Genomic DNA, 15,063 nt, shown 5'->3' with positions numbered 1-15,063 from the left:
TCGTACAAGGGATGTTGTCTTTGCTCATATATGGGTGGCGCTCGTTTTATACGGCCGCGTATATTCTGTATACGAGCCTAGAGTTGTGGGGTTGGATTCTAATCACTCTAACATGTCACAATTGCATGATTAACGGACGTATGAGTTGTGTGGGTGCCACTGCTTTTTTGCAGGGCAAGAGAAGCGTATTATTGCGTGCCGACACTCATTTTATGAGCACGGCTGTTGTCACAAAACTTCTCTAAAGAGTCGGTGATGGTAGTTCCTCCCCAAAGATCCAAATACATAATGCCAACCCGAACTCCCACAAAGACAGACCCAACGTCAACGCCATAGCTATGCCTCCAACTCCAAGCGTCACGTTCCGTTGTTCACGTGCGCATCAATGACTCAGGAATAAAGATTGTAGGCATGGCTGTAGACTGTTAGTTATTAAATCTTTGACATAGTAGGCATTCGTCTCTTACCAGACTAGAAGTTCATGTCCATGTCCATGTCCATCATGGCGACATCTTCGTCGGCCAGTGAACTCAGACCAGAGCTGGCTGGTCTGGGAGACTCTTCTTGAGCTACCTCATGCTCGGGAAGACGGCGGGCCTGTTCGTGCATCTGGATCGCCCAGAGGTGCACAGGGTTTGGCTTAGGTTGGGGATCAGGATCGACCATTCCGCGCCCCAGGATGGTGCTCGCGTACTTAGAGTCGTCACCAGTCCTGTTGTGCTTCCTCTTAAGAGCTGTAATCAAATTAGTTAGCATGACTGTGATTACGATATTATGTAAGAATAGTTGGAGGTTTAAACATACCACTGAGGTAGTCGGTCTCCCGCGGCTCTTCCTGTCCATCCATCTCCGTGTCGCCTGCGGTCGGCTTGTCGAGCCCGGCGACTTTGCGAATACGGAGGTTCTTGGGGCCTGTGGCCCATTGGATGAAGTTATCCACGCCACGAGTGTCCTCCTCGCCACGGAACACCTGCTCGGTGAACTCTTTGTCTGGCTTCAGCGCGCCGCAGTCCTCCAGAGCCATGCGGATGTCGGTGATGTTGGGGACACACGACACACCGTCTTCGTTGTTAGCGTTGGCGTAGTGAGCCGCGCGTCCCGAGATAGCCATCATGTACTTAGCCGTGAGGCTGGTGAACGCGTCGACGGTCGCAGGGGTGGAGGAGTGATACCCTTGTGCGCGCATGATCTGGAGGATGACTGGGCGGAGGAGCGCGTGGTGGATCTCGAAAGAACCGGGAGCACGGCTGCTCTGCTGTGCCTGTGACGACATTGCGGATTCTCGAGCTGGACTGATTCCTTTGTCTCGAGGTTGGTGACTCTGAAACAAACGAGGGAATCAAGGACGCGCGATGCTATGTCAAACAAAGCGGCTGTCGGAACTACTAGCAATTGACGACTAGAGTCTAGATTCAAGGATTAGCGTGGGTTAGGTATTTTCATTTGAAACAGAAACGTGGGATGGCATCTAAAGCGAAAGTGACATACCTGTGTCCAGCGAGATCCGCGCCTTCGTCCAATAGGGCTGATGAGTCAAGATAATGACTTGCCCAGAGTGCAATCAATGCGGAGAGTAGCTTTCTTTAGAAAAGAAGCAGTATGTAGAGGTAGAAATTGAGAACTTGGTTTGATAAGTCAAGTTGATGTTGGTTGTTGAACTTGCAAGTGTGAACTTTACAAGTAACTGGAGAAAAGATGAATCTCTAGAGAAGAGAAGAAAAGAAGGAGAGAAAATTTGATGGGGGGCCTTGGTTTATATATCTTTTGGAAACCGTAGAGTCGGGTTGAAAAAATATCAGTATAGCTTTCGATGTCGATGTCGATGTTGGTGTCAATGTCGGGAAGTAGTGATTAATATCGTTGTACGTTAACCGAATTCAGATGATTTTATTATTTCCGCTGCCATCTGCGCAGTTAGCGCGCCCTAGCAAGCAATTGCCAGGTTTTGCGTCGTAGCATTTGACGATTTGATGCTATTTTCAAACGCGACATACGTAGAAGTTAAAAATCGACGGGAGGTTTTGGTCAATAAAGCTCAAAGCTTTGGTCCAAAAACGGACTAGCGTCAAAAATCGCGCAAATACCGGGATATTTTCGACCAATGAGAGTACATGTTGGATTAATTGAGAAAATAACTTGCTTGATCCTTGATATGATTTGATTTAAAATAAAATTCCCTAAAATATAAAGTTTAGAATTAATTCATGAGAATAACTGATTGGGTCTTCTTTGTCGCGATCTTTGTTACAGACGACGTGATCGTAGAGTGTGGAGCTGCAATGTACGTAACTATCTGGGTACAAAGGTACCTACCTACCTTAGCTTATTGATTCTGTCCCACTTTACTACGTAGTAAGGTTCGTACTGTGCATGTGCAGGTAGGTACTATAGTTTAGCCCCACACGAGCACTCAAGATTCTTATCGATAAAGCGTCAGGGACAGGTCGACCCCAGACTTCCAATCGACCTGTCGCGCTTTCAAGAATTCTAAGTTCTTCATCCCAAGTTTCGTTCGCATGAGCAACCTCAAAGTTCAGCCAGTTCAACCAACACCGAGAAATTATATTTCTTTCCTTCCTCTTTTTTCTTTATTTATTGGACCGACCGCGACGATAGCACGACTACTGAGACTTGGAGATTAAGTCTCATCTCTTCATCTCAATTTATTGAGACGTTGAGACGCGACCATCCTCATTTCTTGTCTTCAGTTGCCATCGGCCTCTAAATCTCCATCATGTCTTCCATCAATGTGAAACCCACGCTCAAGCTTGACACGAGTCAGAGCATGCCGCCCCCGTCGAATGCCGATAATCCTAAGCCTAAACTCAAACTCAATACTACTTCGACTCCGACTCCTTCTAGCGAGAAGATAAAGATCAATATCAAGAAGAAATTGGAGGGTAGTCAACCGGGCACGCCAGCGGCCACTTCTCCCGCCCCGACGCCAACAATCACCAAGTCCAAAGCAGGAAGAACATCGAAGCCGACGAAGAAGCTGCTCGAATCTAAGAAACGAGGCTTTGACAGCGACGATGAAGACCGCCCATTATCGGAGACTCGCCAGGAGTCAAACAGACCCAGCAAGATAATCAAAGTTAAACACACCCCGAACACGCCTATTAATTCCATCAAGTTCAAGCCACGAGGAGAGCCCGTCGAGCACCGACCGGGCGATGGCTACGATTCCGAGGCCAGTGACCGTGAAACAGACCCCATCCGAGAATCCACCTTTGTGATCCGTACCGTTCCGGATGCCTCGATGGAGTATTTAAAGAAGGCCTTAGAGGAAGGTATAATGGGTGTACCTAAGCAAATGGGAGGCGCAGATTTTAACCTTCAGTTTATCGATGCTAAGTCGCGTCGAGCTGTGGTTACTATTGACGGGAACCATTATGCTGCTGTTCTAGTCCAACTGCCTACTATCACAGAAGCGACGAAGACGTGGGACAAGAAAAACATGATGAAGAACTCGGATATCTCAGAGATGCTTCTATGTTTTGCTAAGGTCAAGAATGAAGCTGAGGCTAAGACTGTCCCAATTCCGGAAATGGTATTGAAGAACGATTATAAATGGCCGCATGGCCTTACCCCTCCAATGCACGATGCTGTCCACCGACGGTTCAGAAAGACATTATCTGAGAAGCAGTGGCAGAATAGTACAGCCCGTGTTGCAAAATTACTGGAGGATGACGCAGCCGCCACAGAAGTCCACGTTGAATTGATGCAGGATGATGACGAGTCCGAGGACGAGGAGGAAGAGGATGCCGAAGGCGAGATTGAGCAAGATTACTTTGGAGAACAGCCCGAAGCTATGGAGGAAGATGTGGAAGAAGACGATGAGTTGTTGGCCGCAATGGAGGCCGCGCTTGACGAGGATGGAATGCAAATCGAGGAACCTATTGCAGCCACGCCAAGTTTACCATTAGAAGTTCCAGAGGCGCCAACTCCAATGACTGTCGATGCTATTACACCCGCACCCGCGGCGGAGGAAGTCATATCAGAAGAAGATGAAGATGAAGAAGACGAGGAGGACGAAGACGATGAGGAAGATGATGAAGAAGTGGATGAGGAGCAGTTGGTCGCAGAGCGAGAGCGCAAAGAAAAGCTTGATGAGATCGAGCACTTGAACAAGGCATATGAGGAGACATTGCGCCAACTCACTGAAGTCAATGCACCTATCCTCAAGAGACGTATTCTGACGACGAAGGCCAACCTCGAAAAGGAGATTGCTGTCAAGAAGGCCGCCTTAGGTTTGACAGATGAGGATTAGGACTGACATATTCTTGGGAAGGCGAGAGGGGTATTATATCGAAATGGGGCAGCGGGTTTTTGGGTTTGACGTCTTTATATCTCGAAACGAGGTGTCTACTTTGCAAGGACGGAACGACATCGGCAATCGGTTAGACTAAGGACAGGAGTTATTGGAACGATACGATACCCTTAAGCGCTGCATATAGCTGGAAATACTATGGATTCAACTTGGGTTGCCCACGGGTTTATGGGCGGATGATGCGTTATATGTTTGCGACTGTGGAATTCTGTGTAAGTAGTGTCGAAATAGTCGCTCGAATACGAGAAGTAGTCGCAATTCTTTGACATATATGTGTGATTTATGTTTGTATACAGGTCTACTCGCGTATAGTACATCTCGGGGAGTAGAGCTATGCTCAGCCTCGCCCCTTACGCAAGGCCATGATTTCTCCCCGTGTGTTTTACACAACAGATCATCCGCCGTAGATATCCCATTATCATCACCGAAATTTCATTACTGTCGTGGTAGACTACATGCCCTTCAGGTAGTTGGTCTCCTTGATGGTCTTCTTCCTCTCCTTGCGCATGGCCTTGGTCAGCGCCTCGCGGGCCTCCTTCGCGGCGAGCGCGCCCTCCGGCGTGCCGTCCTCGTTGCCCGGCAGGTTGATGCTCTGGTACTGCAGCGGGATCTTGGGCGCTAGGGCCTCGAGGTTGCCCTCGGCGAGGATCTTGGCCTCGAGCGCGCGTTGCCGCTTCGCTGCTAGACGACGCTGCTTTTTAGATTTTGCTGGGAGGGGGTTAGTAAGTGTGTGGAGTCGGGTAGGCACCTAGCTAGGTGTCTATTCAATTGTATGTGCACGTAGATATGGATATATATGGATATGTCTATGAAATGGATTGGGTGGGTGTAGACTCAGCGCAACCAAAGGTCCATAACAGCAGAAGATATCCGGACTTCGCAGGGGAACTCACAGAATTCGTCGCCTTCATCCTCGCCAGCCTCTTCTTCCTTCTGCTCCGTCTCTATGCACGTCCACAGCCACGACGGGTACGCATCGTCAGCCAAGGCCACGGGGTCCGTCCGGTTCTTGAAGTAGTTGAGCCCCGTCAGAATGGTGCCCTCCGGACACGACGACAGCGCGGGCTTCTCCTCGCCGCCCGCTGCGGTATCGGACAGAGGCGTGCTGAAGGTGGGCGATTCGCTACCGGGCGCGGATGCGGGGGCGGATGGTGACGGTGATGGTGATGGGGCCGCGGGGGGTGACCGTTGTGCGTGGGTGCTGGATATTGTGCGTATGGCGGTGGAGGAGCGCAGAGTGTTCGATATGCGTGAGCTGAGCGCCGAGGCGCGCGCGAGACAGCGGTGGCATATCATCATGAGTGGATTGCGTTGGGATGCGCGGGGCGCTGGTTTGAGATTTGGAGGCTTGGATATTGAAGCTCTAGAAATTTTGTATGCGATGGTCGGAGCTTTGGGTTCAGTTTTGCCGATGTCCACTCGATGCCCACCAGTTAAAGTGGAGGGGACGTCAGCTCAGAGCCTCAACCCCGGATATTGCAACTAGGTAATAGATATCAGGTATCTTGGTACGTGCTACTAGGTAATATACGAATAATGTCTATGGATATTAATTTCACGAATAAAACATGGCAATTCGATTGGATTTCTTGTTTTTGACAGGCCGGGCTTCGGAAGCAATTATGTACAATATCATAGGTGTGGAAGAAGTTCCCATTGCACCAGATTGGCCTCATATAAAGACCCTCTGTTCAGAGCATGCATTCATGGCTTCTCGCTCCGTTACTTCGCCTGCCTCAGCTCCGTGTCTACTATTTGCTCCGTTCCATCCTTGAGCACTCGTGAGCGGGCGACGTGTCGTTGCTCGAACATGTAACCCTGTACGCGGACATCCTTGAGCATCTGGAGGTATTTTTCTGTTGACATGTTAGCCAATTCAATCGCCACAAGCCAGATCCTATTAACAATAGCAACGAATATGGTCCCCCCAAGAATTTCCGAGCCTCCATATAGCATTACCACAGGGACCGTATATCAAACTAACCTCTTAGAGCACCGCACTTCTCGAGGTGGTTAACACCCTCGCGGTAGTAGCATTTGCTCAGCTCCTCTCGCACCAGTCGGCCCATCATGACGCCGACCCATTGTTCTCGGATTATGGCGTCTTGCGCTTGTTTCAATCGTTTGTTATCGTCGAAGTCGACACCGGCGAAGGTGGGAGGGACTGTAGGTTTCTTGGCCAGGAAGGCCTCGGATTCAGGTGTCGGCATGGCGATTAAAGGCTTGGATGATATAATCGAGGTTGGACTTGTTGTTAGCGGGATAGCCCTCAATCGGCAGCGATTTGATGCTGCCGTGGGTGGTTGAGCGTCGAATGGGAATTCTCGGTAGATTTCGAGATACAGCTTCAATCAAGCAATCCAATGTCAATGCTCGCAGTAGGTACTCGGTAGCTGACTCAAGTCACGTGTAACTACGTATTTCCTCTACTAGTACTGTACAAAGTACAGTACACGGATTGTACCTTCCAATTCCGCACAAACTTAGATAGTGTGTGATCCGTGCTATCATACCTTATTAGTGTGACACTACCCCTCACCGCCCGAGATTGCCCCACAGGCAGAATGAAATTTTCAAGAGGAAGGGTCCTGGGTCTAGAAATTTTTCAAGCTTTTTTTTCGAGCTACCAACCACAGTTTTTCATCCTTCCATTGAAATACAACTGTGCGCCCACTCTCGTCTTTCATCTTTCTTCATCCTCACCTCTTTCATTAATTCACAAGATTCGCATATCTTTTCACATTCAATCACTCAATCTTCACACCTCGTCGTTACAATGGGCAAGGTTAAGCAAGCAAATGGCAAAGCCGCCAAGGCTGCCAATCCTCTCACTGCCGTGAAGAATGCCGGCATCAAGAAATCCACTGACAGCCCCAAGGCTAAGTCCAAGGCACTCGCTAAGGACGTCGCTTCCAAGGCCGTTAACAAGAAGGAGCTCGAGAAGAAGACGAAGAAGAAGGTTGTAGAGCCTGAATCCGAATCTGATTCCGAGTCCGAGGCTGACTCTGACTCTGACTCTGCTTCTGAGGACTCCGAATCTGAGGATGCTTCTGGCTCTTCAGATGATGACTCTGATGCCTCTGAGTCTGAGGAAGAGAAGCCTGCTGCTAAGGCACAGGCCAACGGCAAGGTTAACGGCAAGACTAACGGCAAGGCTACCAAGCCAGTCACGAATGGCAAGGCCAAGCCCGCCAAGAAGGAATCCTCTGACTCTTCTGATTCTTCCAACGAGGAGGATGACAGCGATGACAGCGACGACAGCGAAGATGGTGGCGCTGCTGCTACCAAGTCTGCTAAGCCTGCCGCTGCTGTCGCAGAAAAGGCCAAGGCTAAGGAAGAGGTACGTCGAGATCAATATCTGCTTTACTTAAATAAACCCATGCTAATATGAATTTTAGTCCGACGAAGACTCTGACGCCTCTGACGACTCTGATTCTTCCGAGGAAGAGAAGGATTCCGACGACTCTGACGATTCCAGCGAGGATTCTGAAGAGGCCGAGAAGAAGTCTGAGCAACCCAAGAAGCGCAAGGCTGAAGAGGAGGTATCTACACCTTTCAAGAAGTCCAAGACCGAGACTTCTGAGGACGAGTACACCACCCTCTTCGTTGGAAATCTTGGCTGGGCTGTAGATGACGACAAGCTGTACGAAACATTCAAGGAGTTTGCCGACCTTACCAGCGCCCGAGTTGTCACTGACAAGCAAATGCAACGCTCTCGAGGCTTCGGATATGTCGACTTCTCAACTCATGAGGGTGCCAAGACCGCTTTCGAGAAGATGAACGGTTTTGAGCTTGAAGGTCGTGGATTGAGACTCGACCCCTCCAAGCCCCGCCCCGCTGATGACGCCACTCCCAATGCCCGTGCCCAAGACAGAGCTCGACAGCACGGAGATACCGTCAGTGCGGAAAGCGACACCTTGTTCGTCGGCAACCTGCCGTGGGATGCTGATGAGGACTCCGTGGCTACATTCTTCGGCGAGGTCGCAGAAGTCAAGAGTGTCCGACTTCCTACCGATCCGTAAGTCCAGTGTTTCCCACCTGGAATATTCTAATGCTAATCATATGATAGTGAATCTGGAAACCGAAAGGGCTTCGGCTACGTCAGTTTCAACTCGGTCGAGGAGGCCAAGAGCGCGTTCAACGCGAAGAACGGTGCTTATGTCGGCGAGGGACGAGGTGCTCGTGCCGTCCGCCTTGACTTTGCCAGCCAGAGACCTCCTCGTGATGGTAACTCCGGCGGTCGTGGTGGCTTTGGCGGCCGAGGTGGTGGCCGTGGTGGTGGCCGCGGTGGTTTCGGTGGACGCGGTGGTGGTCGCGGCGGCGGTGGACGAGGTGGTGGCTTTGGCAATTCCGCTCGGGGTGGCATGCGACAGTTTGAGGGCAAGAAGATCACTTTCTAAAGTGATGTAGCCGCACATGACAGTTCCATCTGAGGGCTCCTTGATACGACGGTTGGCTTAGTGGGTTTGTCGGCTTCTCCAAAACTATATACTCCTCTGGAGTTGTGGGCTTTGAGGGCTACGCTTCGGTAAGAAGCCGTACTACAACCTGAGGGCTTGATCGGAGGGTAACCTCCATATGGTTTCTGGGGGCTCGAGGGCTTCTTCGAAGAGATCGCGCGGTTACTTATGGGCTGTTCTTACGCGCTTTGGTTCTCATATACCAGTTTCCATCAAGTCGGCTTTTCCTTCTGTGGGCTCTGAGGGCTTCTTTTTAGTCAAAAGAGTTGGTATGAACCTCCTTATGCTTGTGATATCAATCCAGCATCTTGGAGCGGACCAAGCTTCTGGACTACGAGGGCTTTGCGACGGCGTTTGAGGGCATAAAAAAGTTTTTCCCTTGTGGGTATGAGAGACGAGCAGTGAGCAATTTCCTTGCAGCTATTCTGACGGTGTATGATCAAGGCTCGGTGAGTATACCACACTTCGCGTTTTCCCGTAGGTTTCACCATCACAGGTCTATAGATTCGTCAAGTCCATAGTGAATTCCGCTTAATTCTACTACCCGCTGCCCCCTTTTCTATGTTAAATGAACGTAAAGTACAACCATGAATCGAATAGTTCGATATAAGCTTGACAAGTGTTCGCAATAGTCCCAATATTCCTTTGACAACTTTACACGAAGCAACGTTTCGCCCCGATGACTTATCTAGCTGTGGGAGTCTAGACGTAGTACCTACTCATGCTTCGTCCTTGGCGTACATGGTTGCTAACATCGTATGGTTTGCTATGGCTTTCGATGGTATGGTGGATTAGGGGAGGCTCGTTGCTTTCTAATCGACGGGATGGAAATATCGCTGCTATTTAAGCAAACTCTTCCGTGTCTTGTGCATTCCTCGCTTTGAACCAGGAATAGTCACCATGGGCGATTCCATATTCAGGAAATCAACGCTGTTGGGAGGGCTTGACGGATACTGGTAGGGACTAAGTGTTAGCATACGAGCTGCGTCTATGATAAGGGGCGAGTGGTGGTTTAGAGAAGACGCGACCCACGACCAAAGGCTTAACACCAGTCCGTTACATAGCATATATGATGCTAGTCCCATGTGTGCTCTGCGTATATATCCACGGCATTCTTTTCTAAATAATGTTCTAGGGCGCGCATGATAAGCACATCGCGTTCTGTGAGCAACGTTCCGGTGCCAACGTGACGGCCGTACTAGAAACCGGCGAGGAAGCCGGTGAGGGCCATGGCGAATACACTATACATCATGGTGAGGAGAAGGGACATCATAGAATAAAGTGTGTCGATATATAGTTCGATCGCGGCCTCGTAAAGGTGAGACAGGGAACTCATTGGTGTTGGTTAATTGGTATTGGTAAAGCTGACGATGCGAATACTTGTTTATCTTGAAGTTGGTCTGGGAATTGTGTGATGTCTATATATTTATTTGCGTCCTGAATATACGGTCAATTTGGAAGACACCTTCCTCTTATAAGGAGGATATTGTTCTTAGTCCAAGATCATTAGAATGCGTAGGAGCGAACCCATCCAAGATATGGGTGCAGGTGGTCTTGCTGCCTACTTAGATATCGGAAAGCAGATCCCTATTAATGTCAAATCTTAGATTGTATCAATTCTGTATTCTGATGTTATTCACATAGAGCAAGAAACGGAAGGACCTTCCGCTATATAGATTATAACTTCAACGTTTCGATTATCGTAATGTAGTAAGTTAAGCAGTTGGCAATGGTTTCGCAAGACTGGATTTCTTTAGATACCTATGAATAGATAAAAGTTGAAGTCTTTTTGGTTTATCATATTAACTCAACCCCTTTAGACCAACCACATTACCCCTATTCTAGTAGCGACAAATCTCATGCTATCTCAACCACTTCATTTAGCCCATACAAAATAGCTCAAACAGTGGCGACCTAAAGATATTATAGAATGAAATATAATCAATAGATGTTTAAGAAGACCATGTACTTATATTATGAATTGCATTCGCATAGACATCCATAGAGGAAACCAAGTAATTAGATTCAACGTGGTTCTATTCGTGTAATACTATGACTTCCACCCTGACACTGCTACAATTTGATATTGCAAAAATCCTTGGCACCGTTACATTCTACAGCAGCCATATCTCTACCCTTTAGTAAGCCAAGAGGCCTCATATATCAAGGGAGCAGTTTTTGCTTTCTGATCGTCAGACAACCTAGCTAGTCCCATCTACTTCGATCTTTCTTCGATCTCTCTCACTATGATGCCTCTTTTGCGATCCAAATTTGCTTTCATTTATTTCCCCTGAATGTTAGATTTCCCGACGGACTAAGTTTCCACCTAGGGATAACTCCGGCGCGCGCGAGTGTATGAGGTGTACATCTTTTAGTATTATGCTAGTCGAGTATTTCGGGGCACTCTGGCACTGTACCAAGCCCTCTATTTCCTATGGTATAAGTAATTCCTACCTATTCACTAGCATCCTTTCATATATGTTAGATAAAGCTTATTCTAAGCTACCGGTACTAGTTATGGTGTCATATTGTGGGTAGAATAATGATAACACGAGCGCGACGTGATTGGCGGCCCGACCACTGTTCTGATGGTAGTGGCAAGGAGTAAGAGCCCAATAAGGTCAGATTAGAACATATAAATGAGGTTATAGAGTGTATTACCTTGGGAAACTGGTACTGAATTGCATGTCTGGTTGGTCGAGGAGTGGTACTCGATAACGGACGAAACGACTTGGGAATATACGAGAATTTGATTTCTTCCATACTGTGGATGTTATACATTACTATACATAAATTTATCCCATGAAGTATTTACACGAACGAGTAACTGCTATGGATTGGGATTAGTCACTTGATATACTCGGGGTAAGGCTTAGGCTGAGAGTGTAAGAGCTACTGCCATTGATGTAATAGTGAACCCCCACCCGGTTGCCTAATAAAGTGTAGTGTCAAGTGCCTGACATATTCCCTTAGGTGGCTGGTTGCACATGAACCCTTCTGCACTGCCTTTGGGCTTGGGCTTGGTCCAATGATATTTATGATCACGGATGAATCCTATCAGGTGAGAGTGAGCATGACACAGTCATTTGTAGCCTGTCTGCCCTTTATTCTATATACGCTTATAAAAAAGCAATGAAGTTTATATTGTTGATCCTGGATTTTAGTGTCTCAAGTAAACGGGGTCAGACTTTCAATCGGCTGACCTGCATGGTTAGTGCGTTAAGTTGGGCACATCATTGAATGTGTTGAGAGGGTTGAGAAGGTTTAATAAGAGAACAAACTTGGAAGAGGTTAGGTTGAATGGCCATATTCTGGGACGTTATCGGCGAGATTGGAAGATCTTGCCAAGACACCATTTCAAATCCACCGATTGGTTGTACCTGTACAAGGTACCTACAAGTGGGATATCGTCATCTTCCCATCTCACTAGGGAGGTGCTGTCATTAACAATTATTTAAATAATAAGGATAACCACACGATATTTTTACGTTAAAAAAACAACATTTTTTTAATTAAAATTAATTAATAATTGCGACACTTTATTACTTAATTTAATAATGTTTTTATTATATATTTTATTTAAATATAATTTTATTAATTATATATTTTATTATTTAATATTTTTAATTATATTAATTAAATTTAATTAATTTTTTTTTAAGTTAATATAATTTATAATTAAAATTTTAATATTATATATTTAAATTATATAATATAATATTAAAAATTAAAACTTTAATTATATTAATTATATTAATTATTTAAATATTATTTTAATTAATTTATATATAATTAATTTAAATAATTTTATAATTATAATATTAACGGTTATTAAAATTATTAATATTTTTATATATTATTTATATTATTTAATTTTAATATAAATTTTATAAAAATAAATATTTATAATAATAATAATTATATAAATTTAATAAAAAATAATATAATAAATATAAATTACGATTTAAATTAAAATTTTTATTAATTTTATAAATTTTATAATTATTATTTTAATTAATTAATTTTTTAATTAATTTTATTTTTTTAAATTTTAATTTTAAATTTATAATTTAATTATTATTAAATAAACCGAAAAAATTTATTATATAATAAAATTTAACGATTATTATAATTATTAATTTTTAAAAATTAATTAATTAATTTTATATAATTTAATTTATATTTTTTAAAATTTAAAAATTTTAACTTTTTTTCGTTACGTTATAAAATTAATAAAAATATTATTAAATAAATTATACGACGTTAATAATTTTTAAAACGACGAATAAAATTTAATAAAAATTTTTTTTATAATTTTTAATTAATTAAAATTAAATTATTATTTTTAATAAATTATTAATAACGGTTAATATTTTTTATTTTTAAAATTTAAACTTTAATAAATTAAATTTAATTAAAATTTACCCGTAAAAAATTAAAAAATACGTATTTATAAAATAAATTTTATTATTTAATAAATAATTTTTTATAAAATAATTAATTAATATTTTAATTTTTTTAAATTATATAATTTTTATAAATTAATTTATATTATTTTTATATTTTTTTAAAAAAAATTAAAATTATTTAAAATAATATTAATTAAAATAAATTAATATTATTATATTTAAATAAATATATAAATTTAATAATTTTAATTTATTATTTATAAATGGTTTTTTAATTTATATATATTTTATAAATTTAATTATATAATAAATTTAAAATATAATATTTATTTTTTATATAACGTTTTATATGTTTATAAATTATTTTAATTTAATTCGTTACCGTAATTTTATAATTATATAAATAAAATATTATATATTAATAAAATTCGGTTTATTAAAAAAAGTATATAATAATTATATAATTTAAAAACATTATAAAAATAAAAATTAATAAAATAATTAAAAAAATAAATATTACATGTTATAAAAAAACTTTAATTATAAAATTTTATTTTAACGTATAAATAATTTAATTAAATAAAAAATAAATAAAATAACGAATTAAAAAAATATAACGTACGTTTTTATTTTTAAAATTTTTTTTTTAATAAAACTTAAATACGTTAAAATATATTTTTATTATCGGTATATATATAATTTTATTAAGTTTATATAAAATTATTATAAAAATTTAATTATTTTTTAATATTTAAATTTTAATATTAAATATTATTTTAAACTTTTATTTTTTTAAATAATTACGTTATTTATTAATTATATTATATTTCGAAAAAATTTTTATTATCGTTATTATTATTTTAATTAATCGGTTTATACGTAAATAAATTAAACCCGGGCTTATTATAATTAAATTTTAAATAAAATTATATTTTATTAATATTTTAAAGTTTTATAATTAAATTATTATTAAATTTAATTTATTTTTATTTCACGTAATAAATTATATTTTTTAATATATATTATTTATATAATTATTAAAATATATTTTTATAAATTTAATTAATTATAAATTTAAAACTTTTAATAAAATTATTTAATATAATTATTAAAAAATAAATTAAATGTTTTTACCGTAATTCGTTTAAATAATTTAAATATTATAAAAAATTAATTTTTAATTCGTTAAAAAATAATTTAAAAATTACGTGGAAATTAATATATAAAACGATAATATTTATAATATTAAAAAATAACATATTAAATTTATTAACTTATAAATTATAAAATTAATATATAAAACGTATATAAATTAAATAACGTATATATTAAAATGTTTTAATTTACATTATAAATATTATTAAATAATAATACGTTAAAATTTTATTTTTATAATTTAATATATTATTTAAAAATTTAAAATAATTTCGTTATTTTATTAATTTATTCGTTAATAAATATAAAATAATTTATACCGTAAATTTTTTTATATTTCTTAAGTTTTTTAAATAATATTTAAATATTAAATAAACTTTTTTATATATATTATTAAAATAAATTTTTAACGTTTTATATATTTTTAAAAATAATTATTATTCCGTTCGTTTAAAAGTTTTTAATAAGTTTTTTATTAATTATATTAATATTAAATAAATCGTTAAAATCGTGGTTTAATTTATAAAATATATTAATATTTTTTTAAATAAATTTAAATTTATTTAATAAATAAAAAATTATTTAATTATTAATTAATAAATTAATTCGTAATAATTTTAATATTATAATTTTTATATTTACGGATTTTTTTTATTATTAATAATACGTAATATTAATTTTAATTATATTTAAAAAATAATTATAATTA

General features: G+C 40.3%; 5 protein-coding genes across 5 annotated transcripts; 2 read left to right on the top strand and 3 right to left on the bottom strand.

The window, feature by feature from the left end:
• Positions 1-145: 145 nt before the first annotated feature.
• Positions 146-1,985, bottom strand: F4807DRAFT_409375 (uncharacterized protein). Its single transcript, XM_047996534.1, has 4 exons — positions 1,489-1,985; positions 805-1,406; positions 468-734; positions 146-415 (listed from the first exon to the last, which is right to left on the bottom strand). Exons 2-3 carry the CDS (start codon positions 1,271-1,273, stop codon positions 472-474), a joined length of 732 nt encoding a protein of 243 aa, XP_047858375.1. The 5' UTR covers positions 1,274-1,406; positions 1,489-1,985; the 3' UTR covers positions 146-415; positions 468-471.
• A 491-nt stretch (positions 1,986-2,476) lies between these two features.
• On the top strand, positions 2,477-4,588 carry F4807DRAFT_409374 (TAFII55 protein conserved region-domain-containing protein). The gene has a single exon (XM_047996533.1). It carries the CDS (start codon positions 2,735-2,737, stop codon positions 4,268-4,270), a length of 1,536 nt encoding a protein of 511 aa, XP_047858374.1. The 5' UTR covers positions 2,477-2,734; the 3' UTR covers positions 4,271-4,588.
• Positions 4,589-5,777, bottom strand: F4807DRAFT_409373 (mitochondrial ribosomal protein L37-domain-containing protein). Its single transcript, XM_047996532.1, has 2 exons — positions 5,224-5,777; positions 4,589-5,038 (listed from the first exon to the last, which is right to left on the bottom strand). Exons 1-2 carry the CDS (start codon positions 5,627-5,629, stop codon positions 4,782-4,784), a joined length of 663 nt encoding a protein of 220 aa, XP_047858373.1. The 5' UTR covers positions 5,630-5,777; the 3' UTR covers positions 4,589-4,781.
• Positions 5,778-5,825: 48 nt separating this feature from the next.
• Positions 5,826-6,676, bottom strand: F4807DRAFT_409369 (uncharacterized protein). Its single transcript, XM_047996530.1, has 2 exons — positions 6,315-6,676; positions 5,826-6,186 (listed from the first exon to the last, which is right to left on the bottom strand). Exons 1-2 carry the CDS (start codon positions 6,538-6,540, stop codon positions 6,053-6,055), a joined length of 360 nt encoding a protein of 119 aa, XP_047858372.1. The 5' UTR covers positions 6,541-6,676; the 3' UTR covers positions 5,826-6,052.
• Positions 6,677-6,898: 222 nt separating this feature from the next.
• On the top strand, positions 6,899-8,819 carry F4807DRAFT_202543 (RNA-binding domain-containing protein). Its single transcript, XM_047993826.1, has 3 exons — positions 6,899-7,670; positions 7,729-8,348; positions 8,400-8,819. Exons 1-3 carry the CDS (start codon positions 7,107-7,109, stop codon positions 8,728-8,730), a joined length of 1,515 nt encoding a protein of 504 aa, XP_047858371.1. The 5' UTR covers positions 6,899-7,106; the 3' UTR covers positions 8,731-8,819.
• Positions 8,820-15,063: the final 6,244 nt, after the last annotated feature.

Source organism: Annulohypoxylon truncatum (genome assembly GCF_022578515.1).
Source record: "Annulohypoxylon truncatum strain CBS 140777 unplaced genomic scaffold F4807scaffold_3, whole genome shotgun sequence".
Taxonomy (NCBI): Eukaryota; Fungi; Ascomycota; class Sordariomycetes; order Xylariales; family Hypoxylaceae; genus Annulohypoxylon; species Annulohypoxylon truncatum.
The sequence above is the reverse complement of the archived record's forward strand: the minus strand, read 5'-3'. Positions and strand labels throughout refer to the sequence as shown.

Coding starts and splice junctions, on each gene's coding strand:
- F4807DRAFT_409375 (XM_047996534.1), bottom strand. CDS start 1,273: ATGTCGTCACAGGCACAGCAGAGCAGCCGTGCTCCCGGTTCTTTCGAG. Junction 735..804: donor GGAGACCGACTACCTCAGTG/GTATGTTTAAAC, acceptor ATTTGATTACAG/CTCTTAAGAGGAAGCACAAC.
- F4807DRAFT_409374 (XM_047996533.1), top strand. CDS start 2,735: ATGTCTTCCATCAATGTGAAACCCACGCTCAAGCTTGACACGAGTCAG.
- F4807DRAFT_409373 (XM_047996532.1), bottom strand. CDS start 5,629: ATGATGATATGCCACCGCTGTCTCGCGCGCGCCTCGGCGCTCAGCTCA. Junction 5,039..5,223: donor GGATGAAGGCGACGAATTCT/GTGAGTTCCCCT, acceptor ACCCCCTCCCAG/CAAAATCTAAAAAGCAGCGT.
- F4807DRAFT_409369 (XM_047996530.1), bottom strand. CDS start 6,540: ATGCCGACACCTGAATCCGAGGCCTTCCTGGCCAAGAAACCTACAGTC. Junction 6,187..6,314: donor GAAGTGCGGTGCTCTAAGAG/GTTAGTTTGATA, acceptor ACATGTCAACAG/AAAAATACCTCCAGATGCTC.
- F4807DRAFT_202543 (XM_047993826.1), top strand. CDS start 7,107: ATGGGCAAGGTTAAGCAAGCAAATGGCAAAGCCGCCAAGGCTGCCAAT. Junction 7,671..7,728: donor AGGCCAAGGCTAAGGAAGAG/GTACGTCGAGAT, acceptor TATGAATTTTAG/TCCGACGAAGACTCTGACGC. Junction 8,349..8,399: donor GTCCGACTTCCTACCGATCC/GTAAGTCCAGTG, acceptor ATCATATGATAG/TGAATCTGGAAACCGAAAGG.